This window comes from Bombus bifarius, unplaced genomic scaffold (assembly GCF_011952205.1).
Source record: "Bombus bifarius isolate JDL3187 unplaced genomic scaffold, Bbif_JDL3187 scf7180000008047, whole genome shotgun sequence".
NCBI classification, from domain to species: domain Eukaryota; kingdom Metazoa; phylum Arthropoda; class Insecta; order Hymenoptera; family Apidae; genus Bombus; species Bombus bifarius.
Window position 1 is genome coordinate 2289168 of NW_022884413.1, and position 20495 is coordinate 2309662.

General features: G+C 41.4%; 1 protein-coding gene across 4 annotated transcripts in view; it reads right to left on the reverse strand.

The window, feature by feature from the left end:
* The window catches only part of LOC117208000 (protein numb), a 59597-nt gene that overhangs the window by 12229 nt on the left and 26873 nt on the right, over positions 1-20495 (reverse strand). Inside the window, exon 1 of one of the 4 annotated variants that reach the window (XM_033448790.1) lies at positions 14214-14539. The exons of 2 other annotated variants lie outside the window; for them this stretch is intronic. In XM_033448790.1, the coding sequence (XP_033304681.1) occupies positions 14214-14288 (75 nt within the window). In that variant the 5' untranslated portion in view covers positions 14289-14539. Of the gene's footprint in view, positions 1-14213; positions 14540-20495 lie in introns of those variants that run through there. One more of the 4 variants, XM_033448789.1, reaches the window with a different exon arrangement.

Sequence of the window (20495 nt, forward strand, 5' to 3'; positions counted from 1 at the left end):
GTTATTAGTAATCGACGTAATAAGATCATCTTCGAATTATTCGTTGAACGTTCAATCTATGGAATTTTGTCGAAGTTTATAGAACTGTTGGGATATTTATCCGCTGTTCGTATAAATATCGCGTTGTTACGAATCTATTTTTCTTTTTACGAAAGCCAAATGCTCTTCGCTTTTCATAAAGATTTTATCGGTCGAAATATACTACGTGTATATTGCGCGTTGCTTTGGCCAAGACGTTCTGTGCAAGGCTTACGAGGCTTTAAATTTCACGCACGTGGAATTCAAAACTCCCATGATCTATCAACGTTGATAAGCGATTTCCTACCGACAAACCTATCTATCTTCTAGAAAATTGTCCCAGCAAGACAAATTATAATCGACAGGAAGATGATACAAAGGATAAGGTAAGCAGAATTTTCTTGCATAGATTCGACCTACGAAATATATTCAAATTCGAGACACACGAACCAGCATTTATCGTACACGACGGTACGAAAACTTAAAAACGAATCTAAAAAATTATACGTAATCTGTTCTCATTTTGGATGAGAGACGAAATAAAATTGTTATTCCTCGAATGACGAAACTTCCATCCATGATATTACGACAACGTTTATTCGTTCGAAAATCCAGAACGCGATATTTGATCGCATCTCATGCGTGGTTCGCAGAAACGCGTTCCACGACCAAGCAAATATTGTCACGTACTTCCAACGATCCTTGCTCTCGACGATAGATCCCTGTTCGTGCAACAATAACGAAGCTCTCGCAGCTGTAACCACTGCGCACGATGATGAACCAGTTCGTGGACCGCTATGAAAATAATCGAACCGCGTGGCAACCAAACTCGAGGACGCTTTTTCCATATGGAGATGGCGATCGCGCACGAGGACCGGACTAATGGTTAAAACGTGCGAAAGCGAGCACTCTTGATCCAATCCGATTACTCAGGCTGTTTGCTTAGCCTGCTAATAGGCTTACGAGAGAGTTAGAATCGCAACGGGCCAAGTGAATCGTCGCGATGAGGTTCGATTCACGCAAGATGACATCCACGTGCTGGTCCCTGAGCTCCAAACAGATAATCGTTTCGAAGAGAATCGATAAGTGGTCACGCGACATCGTATTATGTCGTTCACGTGACGAGAAGGCGATGAATTTTACTGGCGTCTCTTTCGATGCGAACTTTTTCGTTGGTTTGATTATTTAGCAGCAGAAGATAATATCGCTGGACGTGACAACGATGCCATAAAATGGATAAATAGCTTGCCCATTCTTTCCTATTGAATTTATCGAACTTCGATGTTGTATAAATTCGCGCCTCTTGAGAGAATACGTTTAATCTTCGTTTAATTGCACGAACGAAGCTTCAACGCGTATACGGGAGACATCGTATTACGATGTAATTAATGGGGAATGAAATATAAATATTCTTGATAAAATATAAATAAATCTATGCGTAGGTTGCACGGATTGATCGACGCGAGACTTATTTAAAACTGTCGTGTGTCTACGATGCTTGGATTCGTCGATTAAATTACGCTCGTTCATTGATTCGCTAATAAAAAACCATCAACGCCATCGTTTCGATATCAATGAATTCTAAATCAAGTTATACGCGTGAATATCGTGCTCTCGATCATTTACTCTCTGTATACGCGTGTCAAGTCTACTAGGTGTTACGTTCTAATTTGTTTGCCGTTGAATTTATCAAAATGTCAATTACAGAATGTTTTCAGAGAGAAATTTAGAGTCGACTAGATCAACTAACGAAACGACGACTGGACAAAAACAGGTTCCCGAATCGGATCGACGATGACTAAGGAAATAAGAAAGGATTCGTCGTGTGAATCAGTGAGCGGGATCATCTGGCGCATTTTGTTCGACGTCTTCGACGATACTTACAACTTTCTTTTTCTCGAGCTTTACCCGTGAGTCGGACGATGAGTAACGTCTCGACCATCCGGAAATTGTCAGAAGGTTGCAACGAAATTCTCGCGAGGTACGAGCTTTAAAACGTAGTGGCGAGAGATTTCGTTACAAAATCATTTTAAAACGATTAACTCGGCGACGTTCTATTTTTCGAATTAATAAAATTAGATCGCAAACAAACCAATCTTTCGCATTTATCAACGAATTTCTTTAAAGTATTAAGCTTTACGCTTAAAAACAAAATTTCACGTTTCTTTCAAATTATAACGTAATAGCAAGGATAACAAGGACGAAATTTAAATAATCCTTTCCTGCTACTCGTTAGATACAGAAAAGATAGGGTCGCTTAACCTGTAATTATTCGCTACTTGAATAAAATTGCGTTTCGAGGGAGTCAAACCGATCCTTGAAGTCATATCTTCTTTGAAAGTCGTTCCTCGATTGTGCGTCGGACGCGCATCCACGTTTATCGTGCTATTTGATTGCAGGTCGAGCGTTATTACCCCTTAATGAAACCCACATCCTCGTGGTTATAGCATTGCCATGAGAAAACGGCTATTCGAAAGAAACGTCGTCTCCGACTTTACAGCGATGTGATATTAAATGCAATTCAATGGTAATAGCTTCGTACGTACATACGTGAATATATGGAGTGTTTACGTTATTAGTTGCAAATGATTCGCTCCGACGATCGTTCTCTTAACGATTCCGAACGAAACGATCCTCGTGATTGATTCTGCGAATGCCGTTCGATGTTTTTACGAAGCTACTTTTACTCGATAGAAATATCGATGTAATCCCTCGGATTCTTACGATTAGATCGATAAATATCGTCTAAATAATTTTTTAATTTGACTCGAGGACTTCAACCTGTACTGGCGGAAAGACTTTCGAGATAGTAATTTTTCGCTCGTTTCGATGCGATAATATTCCCCTTGCGTCTGCAGATACGATTAGTCACTCGAAATTAAATTGCAATACACAAGCACAACACCGTTCTTATTACACATCTGATGACTCATTGTCAGCACTCGTTCCATACGGACATTTCGTCATAGTCTGTTTCCACTTTATCGGGAATGCACGATCCTTTGGACAAAATTTGCTTCGTCGTAAAACATAGAACAATCCGAAACGAGTTGCGATAAGTTTTGCATTATCGGAAGGACCGAATAATGAATTTAATTAATTTCTCGAATATAACGTTGTTGTAACTTATTTTATTTCGTTAGAATTTCAAAAGTCAAAGCAACGTTCACGATATTTACGGTATATTCGACTTTCTTTCGCCGTATATCTTAATCTTTTCGTTTTTACGGCTATGGCCGATCCGCGCTTAATACGTTGACGAAGTAAATCGCCAATTGCAGGATGAGAAAGGAAAAGAATAAATTCGAATGGAGTTCAACAGCCTATTTCATGCCGGTGTTTCTTGCCTTCTTTTATCTCGTTAGAAACCACAGATTGTCGTATCCTTTCCACACGGTGGCAAACCGGCTTTTACATCAAGGAATAAATTTCTTTCTTATAAATTACATTAATTTCTTCAACGACGTGGTCGTTCTTGCCATCGAGCAAACTTCTTTCTAAGAGCGTCTTTAATATCGCTCGTTCGAGATGGGAGTGCCGTAAAGTCCACGGCTCGCTAACAGCAGGAAATTGCGGCGCTAGATCGACCTGCCTACGTTTTGACATGCACGACCCGTCTGCATGCACACATAATAACCGTACATGCATTCTCCAACCGCCATATTTCCTTTCACGCCTCAAGGTCGAATCTAGAGATCACCAGCTAACGAAGTTTGTCCGTAAAATATCATAAATACAAGAACAGGTAGCACGACCTCGCGCGCGATTATTCAGAATCCGACGAACCTCTCAACTTTAACGGGATCTATCGGCTTCTCTTGTATTTTCACGTGCAAGAACGGGCGAAGTTACGGAATTCTTTCGTCAAATACACGCGCAAAAAGAGATTTACATCGATATATTTCTCAGTTTCGGAATTCCGATGGAATTCGATAAAACTACGAACGACATTTACCTTCGTAAATGTACGTGTATTGTCATATATACGTGGACACGATACAAGTATCCCTCAAGTATCGTTCGGATCGTGCCACTTTCAGTCGAAAAAGGCGCCGTCTCGAAGCGTCTGAAACGGTTGATAGTCCATGGCACGACACAGCTGTCCCTGACATATAAGCGGAACGCGTAGTAAAAACGGACCGTTCTAAAAAGAATCTGAATGGCTGTTTGGCACAGCTTCTCCTCGTGGCTAGGATTTCTTACTTTGGGGCTACGTGCCAATCGAAGGCATGGATCTCTTGGCCCCCGACTAGGTGTCGTGACCTAGAAAGGCGACGATGAGAGCCGGTATACATTCATGCAGCCCTATCAGTTCGTCGACCCGAGACACTGGATTCTGCCAACGTTTCTCAACTATTTTCAAGCCAACAGACCGCAGATTCTTGGGCATATGCACCGGTGTTTTAGCAACGAACCGTCGCTACTTCGAGAGCTATCGCTGCCTTGAGAAATCGACGTAATGGGTCGCACCGACCGGAGGAGAAGAGCACGCGTTTTTCCTTTTCACCCTCCGATATTTTCGATTTTATAATATCAACGCGTTAACAGTTTGTAAAGTCAAATATAGTAAAGTAAAGTTTCAAGTCTAATATTTACTTTGATCCGTTGGTCGAACAATGAAACTTTGAAATTTGTTAACCCAAGGATTCTCTGTTTTTCTCTAGAAAACGTTTCAAAAGGAAATAAAAATCCGACGAATTGCAAATGAAACGAATACACGGTTCTACCTCGTGGATGACGCATTTAAAGTGGAAAATAGTATGGCCAGTGTTTTATTTCCCAGACTTTCCAGCAAAACGCTTCTCTCACAACGTCGCGTTAATTACACTAATTACATTAACGTCGGAATAAGAATGTTTTCTTATAATTAACCATTGTTCCTCTTCGCTTAAAGGATACGTTCGATGGTATAATTGGCACAATTATTTTTTTTCCAGGTTACGAATGAGACAAGACTGTAAATATTACCTTGTTCTTCTCGCTAGATAAGATGCTGCTAACGCTACAGTCTCTCGCCATGTAACGCGAGTGTCTTGATTTTCAAGCTCTTCTTCCAAATAAAAGATACTCGTTCGTTTGTATCCGTTATCGAAATATCGAAACGTTCGTCCTTGAAAACATAAACGAAATTGTTTAATTTCTCTTTGCCACTTTTCCAAGCGTGTATCCACGTAGGTATTTTGTACGTTTTCCAGGTTCCATATTTTCTTTCGTACGTGCAAGACAAAAATCGGAGATCGTCGGGCAACGACGTTGAATCGCGAAGAAAAATAGGAAGATACTCGTTACCTGAAATGGCAGCGAGTCTAACGATGACAAATATCTACGAGCGTCTATGAGTACTCGATCCTTTCACCGAGACAGGTGTTGCCGTGCACTGCGATGTAGGCAGACGCACATATGCGCTACGATGGGCGGTGTTATTTACAGGACAATAACGCGAAAGCATGGTTGCGTCGCGAACGCGATTCAATTCCGTCTCGGCGGAACCAACACCGTGATTTACACCAGCAACGTTGAATTTTACCAATAGCACCGTGCGTCGAGCTGTAAACTACGTTTAAACAAGATTACTCTGTATCTACTCTATCTTATCTTTTAAATTAAGTTATATTTCTTCGATTAAACTTTTGCTTTCGTAAATACACCCCAATCTTCTCTTCGTTATTTCGTTTTATCGCGGTTTATTTCCTTTACTTCTCGATATTAACAATTTGCAATTTTAATTATTATCTACGGCGTGTATTATTTCCTTTTGTAAGTTGTTCAGGTTATTCGATGTGTAAACAGAGAAACTCGTGGATAAATTGTAAGGTAGAAAATATATTTAAATAGAAGCGTAATTATAAGTAAGAATACAATTTGAGCCGGTCACAGTCTTTTGTCTACACGCTGTCGATGGCTTCGGTGCTTGAGAAAACTAAAAAAGACCAGACGTAGAGTTTTCTTAGAAGTGGTGACCACTTCAACGTAAGTTACTTTACAAATGTCGATAACAATTCGCCTATTGCAAATCGATTAAAATCGAAAGACTGGGAATTTAGAAAATTTCGTTAACGATACTAGGTCGATCGTTCCGGACGTTCCCAATTTGAACCGCAACCTGCAAAATACGGAAAAATTCGGAAATTCCGCAAACGCCAACTTTTTCCCGTAATTCCAAGACACCTTGTAGAATTCCGGATCTCTTTCCCTTGCTTGCTATCAAGCGGACGGACATCGATGCATGTAGCACCAGTTATCCTTGAGTTCGATCCCCTCGTCGATCGTCTAGCAGTATGCGTGACCGTAAACGTAAGTACACATGTACTTGCCCGATTTGCGTCGATTCGATAGAATGCGTGTCACTCGCGTAATATAATTCGTACGTAATCGCAAGCGCCCCAACGAATTCGTCGTTCGAGTTATCTCTTCTTACGAAGCGTAAAATCTTCGTTCAGTCTGTTCTCGACTGGCCGCAACGCTTCGATCGCGTTCAACGTCGAAGCAAATCCTTTCCTTCGTTCGATCCTCCTTCGACGTCACGTCGTGAATATTACACGCTACGTGGAAAAATCACGACCCCGAGTGCACGCATTGCGGTTACGCGGAAACGTCGGCGAGATTCGTTTATTTTTTTTATCGCGAAACGAGCTCAGAGTATGTCATTTTGTAAAAAGGTTTATTATCAACGATAACGATGTTATCGCTTTATAGAAGCTTAAATATGAAAACTTAAAAAACGTGCAGGTGTTTCCTACGTTCGTCGTACGCGAACGAGTAAGCCAAAGCGTGAACTGAAATTATTTCATAAAAGTAATGATACCGTACTTTGATTAGTTCGTAAATACGTACGCACCAACGATAAGTACGGAGACTTGAAATCTTTGAGTCAACGATACGCTGGAGAGATTTTACGTTCGTGTTGTGTTTTAAGTGTTTTCAGTACGTTCATCGGTTATTCCGTGTATTCTTATTCGTAGAATTTACAACTACGTGTCATATTCTTCGGTATTAAGTTTCAGTAAAGTAATTTTAATAAGGTAGATAAATTTGACCCGTAAGCAAATCGTGAAAGATATAAGCAGCCCGAAGATAAACTGCGTCTGTAAATTTCCAAGAACTATTACAATTTTATACGAAGCAGTCGTTACCTAGATGCTATCTAACTGTTTTATCCAACCGTTTTCCAACTCTTCTTCTAACGCGCAATAAGACGAAGTTGTCGTCGAATTCGAAGAAAAAATTGTTACAAATTTCGACAGACGTATCACCTTTGAATTCTGTTTGTTCCATGTGAAATTCTTTTCCTCCGTCTTATAAATGTAACGACGAGTACATTTTACCTTCGACTATCCAGCAAAGCCGTACGACGTGTAACGCGATTAAATTCGATCCATATCTGTCCGAATAATAAATATACGAGGATACGATCGATTTCCATGTTGTACGCGAACTTCGATTCTTTACACTGCAAACTTAACGGTTAAAATATCTTAAAATTTGTTGTAAAACGTTTTCGTTATATTAACGATTTTCAAGTTACTTGGCTCGTCTTGTTTAATATACAAATACCTTAGATTTTCTTCGCTGAATGTTAGCGTGTAACAAGACCGTGAGATAGAAGACATCCACAGAAATGTGGGCGAAGTTTCTCCTGTCACGAAGAACCTGTTTGTATCCTTGCGGAACAACATTCGCGAAACTTTAAACTTGTTCGAAAGTATCGCGAGACTTCTCCGAAATCGTCCGATGCATCGTTTGTCAGATCGAAAGAAAATTTCACGAATCGTTGAAATTTTTCCTCGAAATCGACGTAATAAATTCCGTTTCGGTTCGATCGAAATAAAAGCGCCATCGTTACGCTTTATAGATCGATCGTCTATTTAAAAAACGACGATGTATTTAGCGGCGGTATAGAAAATCGCATTTGTACGAGCGCGATCCATCATGATCGTATTAAACTCGCTTTATTAGCTTGGTTCGACGTGCTCCAGTTGAGGATGAACTTCATTACGATCGTCTTGCATCTGACTCAAGTTGCACGCGCGATAATTGATCGTAATAAACACAATGAAGAAAGTGCGATGGAAACGGATCAATGTACGCTATGATTCTCAGATACGTTGCGCAAAATTCATTCACGGATATATTTCGCCGTTGTATCTCAAATTGTTTCAAATACGCAAATATATATGTCGGAGGCAGGTTGGCACTTGGGCGTTCGACGAACCTTTACTTACTTTACCGTCGCGAATGTAGCCAATCTCCATCAGTACGCATGTGGACACTACCAGACGCTACGCGTAATGGTAATAGGATGGTCGGGATGATGGTGACAGCGAAGTCAGGTTCGACGACGAATCCACGGTCCACGGGAGGACTCGTATCAACGTGCTACTCGATTCGGGTAACTTCCCGATAACTCAATCGTCCAACGACTCACTAACTAACTGACTAACTCTAAGTCTCACTCTGACTCCGTCAATCCAAAAGAGGCTGCCCTTATATACTCCTGTCCCCGCTTCTTGGGTTAATCTTTGTTTTAAGGAGAGCCATATAATCGTTTCATACCTCTGTCAGGTACATGTCCCTTCCGTGACCGTGGCTACGTCCGGTGACCTGCCATGTCACTTCGAGCCCAAACCCATCGTCATAAAATCAAATTGGAATATTAAGACTATTTCTTATTTTTATTACTTAAGGGCGGCTATAGTAAAAGTCTGGATTAGTGTATTGGGGTTTGTCCCAACATTCCGGACGGTAAATCCCGCTGTCTTTTCTTCTCCGACATATAATACTTTACGTTCGTTTCCATAATCGTGGTAAATACAGGGTGGTTGGTAACCGGTGGTACAAGCGGAAAGGGGGTGATTCTACGCGAAAAAAGAAGTCGAAAATATAGAATAACAATTTTTCGTTCGAGGCTTTGTTTTCGAGAAAATCGACTTTGAATTTTCGCTCGGTACGCGTGCATTTTATCGCGTCTCGTTATAACGGATCTCACTGTAGATCGTTGTCTCGATGGATATTATCGCGGTTTAAGTTTGTTTTTGCCGTAACGGAAAATTAGGAATACATGATGAAATAATATGAAGTAATCGTAAAGTTTATTATTACAAAAATTGCTGAAAATGTTGCAGTGAGATCCGTTATAACGAGACGCGATAAAGTGCACGCGTACCGAGCGAAAATTCAAAGTCGATTTTCTCGAAAACAAAGCCTCGAACGAAAAATTGTTATTCTATATTTTCGACTTCTTTTTTCGCGTAGAATCACCCCCTTTCCGCTTGTACCACCAGTTACCAACCACCCTGTATATCGAGCCGATCGAATACCATTAATCTCGTACGACACGGTCATTTTTAAATCACGAAGCAACAAAAACCGATACGATTCATATACTGCCCTGCCGGTCTTTCCTCTGTTTCGCAAAAACATCGATTTAATCGTTACCACGAACAATACCGTCGAAGGATAAGACGAAGAGTGATTTTAATTTCTCATAGATTTAGCACGAGAAACGAACGTTGTTCGAATGAAAAGATGAAAAATGATTAGAAACGATTAAACTGTATCACACCCGCGAAGATTACGCACAGTTACCTCTAGTTTGGTAACGTTCGTAAGATTTTTTAATCGCGTCTCCGCAATGATTACGCGCGCGTATCGCGATGGAAAGCGTCGCGTCGTATCGTCACGATCGAGTGAAAGCGACTACTCTCTCGAGATGCGGCTCGAGAGCAGCCAAGGATCGGCCACTTCGATGCCGCCAGGGAACGTTTCAACCAGTTTTAACCAGGGGTTGCCTTTTAACTAGAAAGATCGCAAAGTATCCCTCGACTTAGGATCCTTTTACAGCGCTGCTGGAATTTTCACTTCGTCGTTGAAAAGTTTCCCATTTACCTCGAAAGGATTTCGTCTACTTCTGTTACTTTAAAACCTTCGACGACAATTAAAAGTTCAGTACCGTTTAGAGTCATTGTCAAACACAATTGCGCTAACGGTGTTTCAGACAGGTTTCAGCGCGTTTTATGCGTTCACATTTGAAACGTAAACGGTGTAGCTGTATCTTTCGAACGTTCTTTGAAAGTTACTCGACTTGATAATTCGTAAATAATTTACTTCTATCCGGATAATAATTCTCGATAAGATCATCGTTACGATGTAAAGTTTTCGACAGTTTTACAGAAGACTTTTCTTTTACTTCGTTGTCCGTGGAATGTTCAATGCTCTCGGTTCGTCTTTTATGAAATACGATAAAAGATCGTCGAAAGCATCGGGCGAGACGCTGGATAAATTTCTTCCGTCCGTTCTAGATCCAGTGGCATTCGGTTGGCAAGGCAATTCGCCGGCGACGTGGCAGTAATTTCTTCGACTAATGGTTCGCATCACTCTTCACTTTTAGCGGAATTAAATTCTAACGAGATCAGAAGGTAAAAGATTGTACGATTCTCTGATGAAAGAAATTGGTGGAAGAAACATGGTCATCCGTGTGACTCGTTAATCCCCGTCTAAGCGAGCGAACAACCGTAAAACGGCGAATGCTATCGAGAAAGATAATTACACGGATGTAACTTGTAACGTAAAAACGCGATTCTCTCGTGTAATTTCGCATTCGTAGATTATGGTCGCGTATTATCTTGACGTGTCGAAGCTTCGATGAATCGGGAAACCGACCAAATGAAATCACGTGGTTTTCTTTGCTTCGATACGATGCAACGATAATTTCAGACAAAATGGTAGGAAACGAGAGATATCGTCCTGCTTCCTTCGAGTTCGCTTTGCAAAATGTATCTCGAAAGGATTAAGAAGCACGAGAGAAAAAAGTTTCGACTTCTCTTGCGAAGAGTTTCGGTTTAAGGATAAGAAGTTCGAAACTGCGAAACTTGTCGAGGTTCTTACGTATCTTATCCATTTGTCTCAATTATTTTCCTTCCGAGGGTGTTCTATATTTGTACGAACTAATGCATGCAACTACTCTCGACAACTAAATCTCGATGGAAAATATTTGCGAAATATATACGATCGAGTTAAAACGAACAACTCGCCAAAGATATCTAATTACATAGGCGTAATACATATGTATGGCTTTTTAAATAAAACAAACACCTTTTGCTTTACACGCTGCCTTTTTTGTCCGTCTCCGTTCGTCCCCGTTCCGCCGATCCTCGTCTTAACGCAGGTTCGTTAATAACAATCAACCTCGATGTCACGGATTGCCTGACCGACGCTTTCTCTTCCAACGGTCATTAATTAACCATTACGCAAATGACAATTAGTAACGCAAACCGCGTAACCTTGAATGAAAAATCCTGAAAACGGTAGCGTTCGTTAATAGCATCGTGCCGCAACACGCGAACGCACGCGAATGCAGGCCAACGTCGACGATTGTTCGAAACACCGTAGGTTTCGCTTTTCTTCAACGAGAGAGCGATAAAATTTCACAGTCGACACAGTTCGAGTTTCGCCTTCGAAACGAATGTCCGTTCAGCTTGCGGTTTACGGTTACTCCGCAAAATTTTCAGCCGATATATCGAACAAAGGTATTTAAAATCTGCAAAAAATGTTCGTTTCGTTCCGTACAACAGCTTACAGTTCGTTTCCGTATAACAGCGTGTGCGAATGTTTCGTAAAAGTAACTGCGTTTACTCGTCCGCTTGTAGTATCGGTAAGACAGACGGCCTAAGACTTTTGCACGGTATATTACACGCAAAGCCTCTTGTGCAGCCGACTCGAAGTCCTCGAGGAGAATTTATCAGAAAGCCGTGTGTCAGTAGGAATTCTCGGAACGGAGCTGTCCCTATTACAGGCGAAGATTGTTCACAGATATGCATGAAACTACGTAATCGTGATTCGTAATGCACCGTGCATCAGAAAAGTGGTAAAGATTATATTAATGGCGAATCTTCAATTTTGTTGTTCCTTGTTACACGCTGTTGTATCTTTTTAAAGCGAACGCTCGTTGTGTTTAATTTGTTAACGTTTGCGCCGTGTGAACACACGAACGATGCCGAACGTTCGATATAAAAATTTAACGTGTGTTTGGCGTGAAAACGAAACCGCGTGTAAGACTCGAGTATTACATAAAAAATAAGGCGCTATTGGCACTCGACACAACACCAACAACTGCGATGCGAATAAAGAGAAGAAAGAAAAGACCGTTTGATCGACGGTTGGTCGACCAGTCTTCAAAGGATCTTTGCTTCGCTTTGCTTTTCAAATTCACTGCGTTCTGTCGATGCGAGTGACACGACAGGCAGCAATTAGACGACGATGCAACGCGAAGCATGTGTTTGTAATTTGTAACGCGAAACAAACTTATTAACACTTCTATCGTGTTTGGATCTACACGACTCGATAGCGTCGTTAAATCGATACATACTTTGGTAGCTTTGTTCCGAAATTTATCAGTCTCAGATCATTTAATTTCATTTACTTTATACGCATACGAATGGATTTTTCACCAGTTTCGCTAAAAACCTAACTAGTCGTAATTGCTATGCGATCGGTACAAGCTTTTACGTAAATGAGTATGTAATTGGCGAGTTAATATTAGACAAACAAATCGCAGCGAAATTATCATTTTTTATCGCGAAAGATGGGAGGAAAAGGACGATATAATCGTGAATGGACACAAGCCGAACGAAAAATTCAAGGGATCCGAAATCTGGGGAATAAAATGGAATGTAAGCGACCTTCATCGTGACCTTTACAGGACCAGTTTGATCCAGTCCACGAAAATACTCATCCGCCCACGACGAAGGCCGAATTTAATACGCGCTTGAATCGAAGAAGTTCGAAATCAAACGCCCTAAGTAATATTTCATAAAAATTGTTTTTCTTGGACAAACAACGGAATCCAGTTTCGCTGCTTCGGACAGTTTCACCGCACCGAAAGCTTTACTTTTTCGATATGTTTACTTCGTCTACACATCTTTCGGTTTCTTTACATCTTTTTTCGTATTTTACGTAGGAAGATGTAGCATGGACGTCTCTGTGTCTGTGTCGGAACCTATCGATTTTTGAACTTTTACTTTTTAATGTAACCATTCATATTATTGACGCTATTATTTGTATTATTAAGCTAAAGTGTATATATATATACATAGAGAGAGAAATACATTTTGCTAATGGTATGAAATCGTTCGTTCCTCGTATACTGGTGTTCGCTGGTTCTCGTTAAAGCCTATAGTCCCAATTTATTGTACACAACCTTCAAACGATATTCTTATCAAAAATTCTGATGCTACGGCTCAAAAGCAATTTCTTATGCTTTCTCTGTCAGAGTCTTTTGCCGCTTGAATTCTAAATATCTTACTCAAAATAATTAGAACACCGGCCATCTGGATAATTCAAGAAAATAATTGCAATTTCGAAGATGGAACGGTCGGCTGTCGTAATATTTGCTCTAAACGGACAATTTAAAGAAGTCGTTGAAACTTTCGAAAATATCGATTATATTCTTAAGTGATAAAATCAACCGAGTAGAGGGTCTGCTAATTATTTTTAGGAACATTTGTTATTACTTCTGACTCACGATACGTATTTATGATCTCGATAAAATCTTTAGCGATAATAAACACGATCGCTGAGAATACGTAAAAATTGGACGTTTCTAAGAGTATCCCATATCTTTTCTATTATTCTATGGAGTTTCGAGAAAGTTTCGCTCTTATCGGCAGTAGGAGAGTAGAAGAAGAAACATACGAAAAAAGAATGTTTCCCGTTTTAGATTTTTCGTGTTTAGAATTCGCTCAAAGTGAAGGAAAGATTTTCTTTTACTTAAAAATTCCCCAAAATTGGTCGATTCTGATCTAGTACTTACCACTGATCGTTACCACGTCACTCGATACTGTAATTGGTATTAACTTTTATACACGGCCCATCCCCTTTTCAAATTCTAATTTTACACGAAATATCCCCTATCCCATCTAAAAAGCTCGACCTGCCTCCTTTACGATAGTTTCTAAAATTCTGACCAAAGCGATCGACGCAAGCATATCGGCTGTTGAGCAAAGTAAAAGGCCGAAAGTGCGCGGTGGAAGGTCGAGAGGCTTCAAAGGCCGAACGACTCTGGAGGATGGAGGAACACGTAACACGCGAAACAACGTGTATACGCTCCATTTAACGATATTGCATCGAGAGAGGCGTGCACGTCACACGTGGGCATCTGCGAGAGTTATCGTTGACGTAAAACAAGATCGCGAACGTACCGAGAGGCGAAGACCATTTCCAGCATGGCTGGTAGCTCTCTCGAGCGGCTGGTGGGCGGACGGGTGGTTTCCCATTTCTCCTTTGGCCTCGATGTTTTCACAACGCGCAGTAGCGACCGCGTCAAGTATCCAAACACAACGTCCCGTGTCTCGTCGTTGGTTGTTTCCCTCTGTACACCATGCACAGTGACGATATCATCGAACGTCCGTGCACTTTGCTTCTTTTCCTCTATGTCCACGCACGTTTTTCACGATCGTCGTTTATTCTCGTCCATTAATTTCTCCTTCCAACACTTTCTTCCGCACTGTCGCTATTTTCTTTAACGCCACACTATCGCGATATCGACGATCTCGTCCACGCGCACTCGATATAGGCCATCAATGGCACTTACCGCATCGGACACACGGTACAAGCTAGAGTCAAGTCACCTATGATTCAACGAAGTCGAAGAATCGTTCAAACATGTATGAATTCGACGTTCCATTATCATTAATAATAGAAGGGAATTTTCGTTTGGCGTGTACCGGAATTTTCGAGAATTTTGCGACTGACGTGGCCTTGCTTTTTCCGTTTGACTCGACGAGGCGAGCTAACGTGTACGCTCTATCTGCCAGATTTATGCGTGAATCGCGCGAGGCCCTTGACGTGCTTTGAATTCTCAACGTTCGAGTTTATCGTCGTTTCTACGTTTTGTTCGTGCCACGTACCGCTTCGAGATGGCAAATGTACGTATCGAATGATTTCAACACCCAAGACTCGAAGAAGACGTCGAGAGAGAATCACGATAAGAGCCACGAATAACAACGCTATTAAATTACCTTGCACGGTCGAAACATAACGCGTCGTTTTCGATCGAACTCGTTACACTGCCGCGCTATTAGCAACGATCTCGTGGACACACGTGCACCGTACACGTACCTTTCGGCGGTAGTTACTCGATCAAGCTACGAATTCGCTCGATCGAATAAGACACCGTAGTGTCCGAGCGAAGGTGCAGCACTGAGGACTGAGGAGGCGGGTAACTGTGGGGGCTTCCCGATCGACCAAGGTACCGTCACCGAACGACCGAGTTTCATCGTGGGTATTCGCGAGCCTCTATACGCTGCACAAATTCACGCATCACTACTTGTCACTGTCACCACATTGTGTACAACTCTGCGCGACACCGTACCTCTTCTTTCTACTCTTCCTCGTTTTTTTTTTTTTTTTTTTTTTTTTTGGTTCCTATTAATCCCGACAAATTGCGAACCTCGACATTCTGACCACGCTCGTTTAATCGATCCTGAATATCGATCTTTCAAACGAATCTCGACAGTTCTTTTCTTTCGTCGATACTAACCGATACGACCGATCTCAAATAGAAACGAAGCTTCTACGTCCTCCTACTCGACTCTTTTACTCGAACGCGCTTGTCAAATTCATAATCCAATCTATCTCTCGATCGCTTCTCTGATCTGTCAACTCTGTCGACTCTGTGCAACGCTATACGACGCTCTTCTTTCTATTCTTCCTCTTCTTCCGTCACTGCTAGTTCCAAACGCGAACGAACAAACTCCTCGTATCCTTTTACCTGACACTTTGACCACGCGTTTGATCAACGATAGAAAGCCGAAATATTTGAAACCAGCTATTGTCTCTCGATGAATGATCGGAGAATGTTTTTGAATCGTAATGGCGGCGCTGCGTAACGAGAAACCGGCCGGTAAAAACGTCGATGTATCGGGGACGGTTCGAGGAACGGGCGAACAGACTAGCGACGCTTCTTCCTCATCTTCTTCTTCCCTTCTTACCGCGAGCTAGCAGTTCAAACTGGTCGTACGACTTGGCCTCAGAGGTTGACGTCATGGACTGTGCCCAGAGTGGGATCTCAGCTACTCTTTCTCGGTTTCGCGCTCGTCGCGTCTCTTTTGTCTAGTTTACCTTACGTTAGACCAGTGGGGATCGACTACATTATATCCTGTTGCTCGTTCGCTATCCGTACGATACGCACCGCTTTTTACTGCTCGACGATGATCGCGTCGACGCGTCTATCTCCGTGGCTCGTTATTTTTAATCGATGACGAATCCTACCACGGTTATTCGTTCGTGGTTTAGTCGAGTTCACGATTCGATCGTGGCCGCATTGTCCCTTTAACTCGTGCGAGAGTCAAAAAGACTGTCGAGAGTTCCCGAGGGAAGAGAAATTCTCGAATCGTCTCGGAAGCATCGTACCGAACTAACAGCCTCTCTGCCTTTGATTCTTTGTCTTCGACGGATACTTTGCTCCGTTTCCTCTGTCTATATACTCCTTTTCTAATTACGAGCAGCCGCTTCCAATTCCTTACGAGGGAGACACGAATCAAATAGTTCCGAAACCGCCGCAAAGGTGCAAATTTCATCCGAAGTCGTCTCGCTCGTCGACCGCTTAATAGTCGAACGCTATTGTAAGAGAGAATTACGAGAGTGTTCTCCCCGAGTCTTCGAACGAGACGAAAAGCCTTTCAACCGCGTCGACAGGAAACCGTTACTCGAATGCGATTCCGTTTCCTCGCGGAGGTTATCGAATATTTACGAGCGTTCGTTTCGATCGAAAGGTCGATCAACGGAAGAACGTCATTTTATCTTTTACTTTTGATTGCGAGGTCGATTTGTTATTATGAAATATTTGAATCGTAACGAAAAGGAAGGAGAAGAGAGAAAAAGAAAGAATCGTCTGTAAATTATTTAACTAGTTTTACGTCTTGTCAAAGGTTTTCGTAAAATATTCTGTCACCGCCTATTATTTTTCTCTTTCTTACGTTGCAGAAGAGTTTGTATACGTTCTATTTTACAATTCGAGACAGAAGAAGAGTTTGTCCGTTACGTGGATGTTTTAACAAGATGATCGTATTTTAACACGCGTCAGCTAATGAAGAGTAGAGCCACGACGATACTAGTTCCCACGTTTTTCCGTTAGAACTGCCGCCGTTACGCTCAGCTACTTCCGCCGACCCCACCGGAACTGTAGCGTACGTTTGATCTGTCGCATCAACGAACTGACCGTCATCCATAGGAACAGACCACAGAACGTTCTACTTATTCCGAAAATATAAGATAAAGATCATTTATAACTGGATTTTACAAACTTATCACCAAAATTCCGTATCTCGGGTGACGAGACGAAGTGTGGACAAAATTCTCGAAAATTCTGGCACGCGACAGTTTTTCCAATTTTCCGAAGTGCTGCTTATAAATTTTGAAAGATCCTAATGCTCGATCGGATCACACGCACATTCTCTTACATTTGAGTAAAACGGTCGTTTCTTATTTGAAGAACCTCCGCGCCACCTGGTGAAGGTATCATGCTCGCGTGTAGCTTTGGATAGTTGCAGCTCCGTTTTATCAGTAAGGTAAAAACGAAAAAGCATCGAGTAGAACACGTTATCAGTCGCTTCACTTTCGTCGCGATATAGACACGAGGTGAACGCGTTTCACTTTCACTGAACAACACGAGGTAATAGAAAAGCTCTCGACGAGACGATGATATACACGTACAACCTTCCGGTATTCCGACACCAGAGACGTGCAAGAACCCCCCCCTGAAACACTCGGGACGTGAATGCCGTAGTTCAAACGGGCCCATGTCGCTCTACCCGGGTCCTACGGCGCCCCAGGCATGTACTTATTTCCATCGATGCCCTGTGTCTCTTCAAGTACATCTTCAAGTACGAACCAAAAGTCCAGAGGCAAATAGATTGTACCCTATTTCGGTACCGTGTAATAAAGCTTGGAGAAAGTTATCAGACCGTGTGATATGATAAGAGAAGAGAAGAGAAGAGAAACGGGTAGAGTCAAGAAAAATTAAGGCTCGAAGAATCCTGAATTCGAGGAAGATCGGTGCTACGTTTACGACGAGAGGTCGAGTAGATTCCTTTTTACCTTTTTTAAAAAAATATTTGCGTTACAAATACACCTGTCTATAAATAAATATATTTATCGTATGTACAATGACCCACAAGCGAATATATACCTTACAAAAATCAGATTCCTATAATATCGATTTACCTGTGTTTTACCATTAATTTGTACTTCTCTACATATCGTATATCGTTTTAACGAGTTTTCAATTTGTATAATTTCTAATTTTTTAAATATTTGTAAGAGTCTTTAAATAAATTTTGTATCTACAAAGTGCATAGTCATTTTCGGCTCTCACCCTATCTGTTCGTATCTATCACGATTTATTTACAATTTATCGTACAAATCGTATTTCGTTTGCATTACGCAAATTGATGCATTCCAAGACTAACTTTTCTTCAATTAAAATTTCATCAAATTCTTCCAACCCGACCATCGCTTTTGTTCTCTGCGGCCATTTTTCCATCCAAAGCATCTTACACATCGACAAATTTTTTCCTAACCATAAAAAATGTAATACAGGGAAAATTGAAATTAAGCTACTTTGGTGGTTCTCCAGTGGCTACGGGCACGAGATCGTTGTCCCTGTTTTTCGTCCATTTAGATACGAGCACGAGTCAACCCCCACTCCATCCTTGGACGATGAATGTTCCACTCAGACCCAGCTACCTTTTCCCTACTCTCAAACTAACCAGGGCTATACGAAGCGTTCTTGGTGCCTCCGTGCATTTCTCTATCGAGCAAACTCGAATTTGCACCGCGAGAAACCGGTTTATCGCGCGATTACGAGATTACAACGGGAAATGCCGATCTGCTTCGGCCAACTTTCCATCAATTAATACATTGGAAAGATCGGTGTGCAATTTTGTAAAAATTCCTCACGTCCAATACAGAATCGAGGAGGATATTTCGCGAAGATTCGGAGGATGGTTAAAACCGTGAGGGTAGGGTCAGGTAGAACGAAGATCCGGGACTGGTGCTTCAAGTTTACGGTGGTGAGGAGTGCAGCTGCCATGGCAAATGGTCGTACATCTGCTGAGACACGACTGAGAAAAGTTCACCGCGAAACCCAACAGGGTTTCCTGCGTTTATAGATCATTCGATAGAGATTTCACGTGGCCTTCTCGCGACAACGCCAGTAGGGGGTAGAAGATTCGGGATCTCGAGTAACCAGACATGTTTCGTTTAGCGTTTGATGTTATTTCGTATTTGATAAGGACATTTGGCGGATAGTCTCGAGTGGAACGAACGAACTGTTAAAAAATTTGTCCAATACGACTTTTTATTCTTAAACTCATCCATGAATTTCTATACGTATATGTTTCTTCGAATCGATTTGCAAAATGGGAAAAACATCCCCTTCTCGCTTGACATTTCCGGTTGACACAAACGGAATCAGGTTCTATGAGAAAAACGCGAGGTAAAATGCAAATAAGGTATTGAGGTAAGTGGCTTTAGAAATTCAAATTTTCTTCGGATACAGTCACGATTCGGAGATTATTATTCGTCGACGTCCACGACTCGAAGTCGATGTAACGTAATACGAATATGTTTGCTTTTCGAATGACTATCGTCGTGATTCTGTGTAGCAACAGTTAGAAAGATAATGTTACATATACGTGTTTCAGTTTACCTTTTGCTTTAGATAAAAGCTCGAAGCTCTGAACTTGTTACAACTTGATCTTATTGTAAAATTGTTGCGATATCGAAAGTACAGATAAACGGGCTTTCTGAAATTCGTAAGTACACATTCAATTAATATCAATGTAAGTACACAATTAAAATATCAAGCTTGGTGCAAAGCACTTGTCGTATTGCACGACGCAAAGTCAAAAGTAAAATAAACGAAAGAAAGACTTTATCGCAAGAATTACGAAATTGTTGTTACCAAATAGTTACCAAATTGCTAACGAGACTGTATTTTATGAATGGGTGTATTTTTTCACGCAGCTGTGCCTCCTTGATTTACTTTTCGTACCAGTGTATCACTACGATCGTAGAGAAAGAAAGTTGGCAGCTGCATTTATGGTTTCGTCCTTCCTCACTTTGTTTTTCGACGTGATACCAACGCAGAAAAACTACTACGTAGGAAACAACATTGTCTTGCAACAATAACCAACAACGCGAAACTAATGTTCGCAAAAATCGTTATACTTGGTTAATAAATGCTCGCGAGCTTTCGTCGTTCGAACGGCTAACTACGAGGTGAGGAAGTCGATACGTCTTAAGATTCATTGTAGTTACAAATCATGCGACATATTTGCATACAATGATTTTTCTTCGTCTTTAACGTGTTTCGATGATTTTCGCCAACGCGCTGTACTTCTCAATACGAGTTTAAATATTATGAGATTAAAAATTAAATCGCAGAAACGTTGAACGAATAACGAACCGTAATGGAAGAA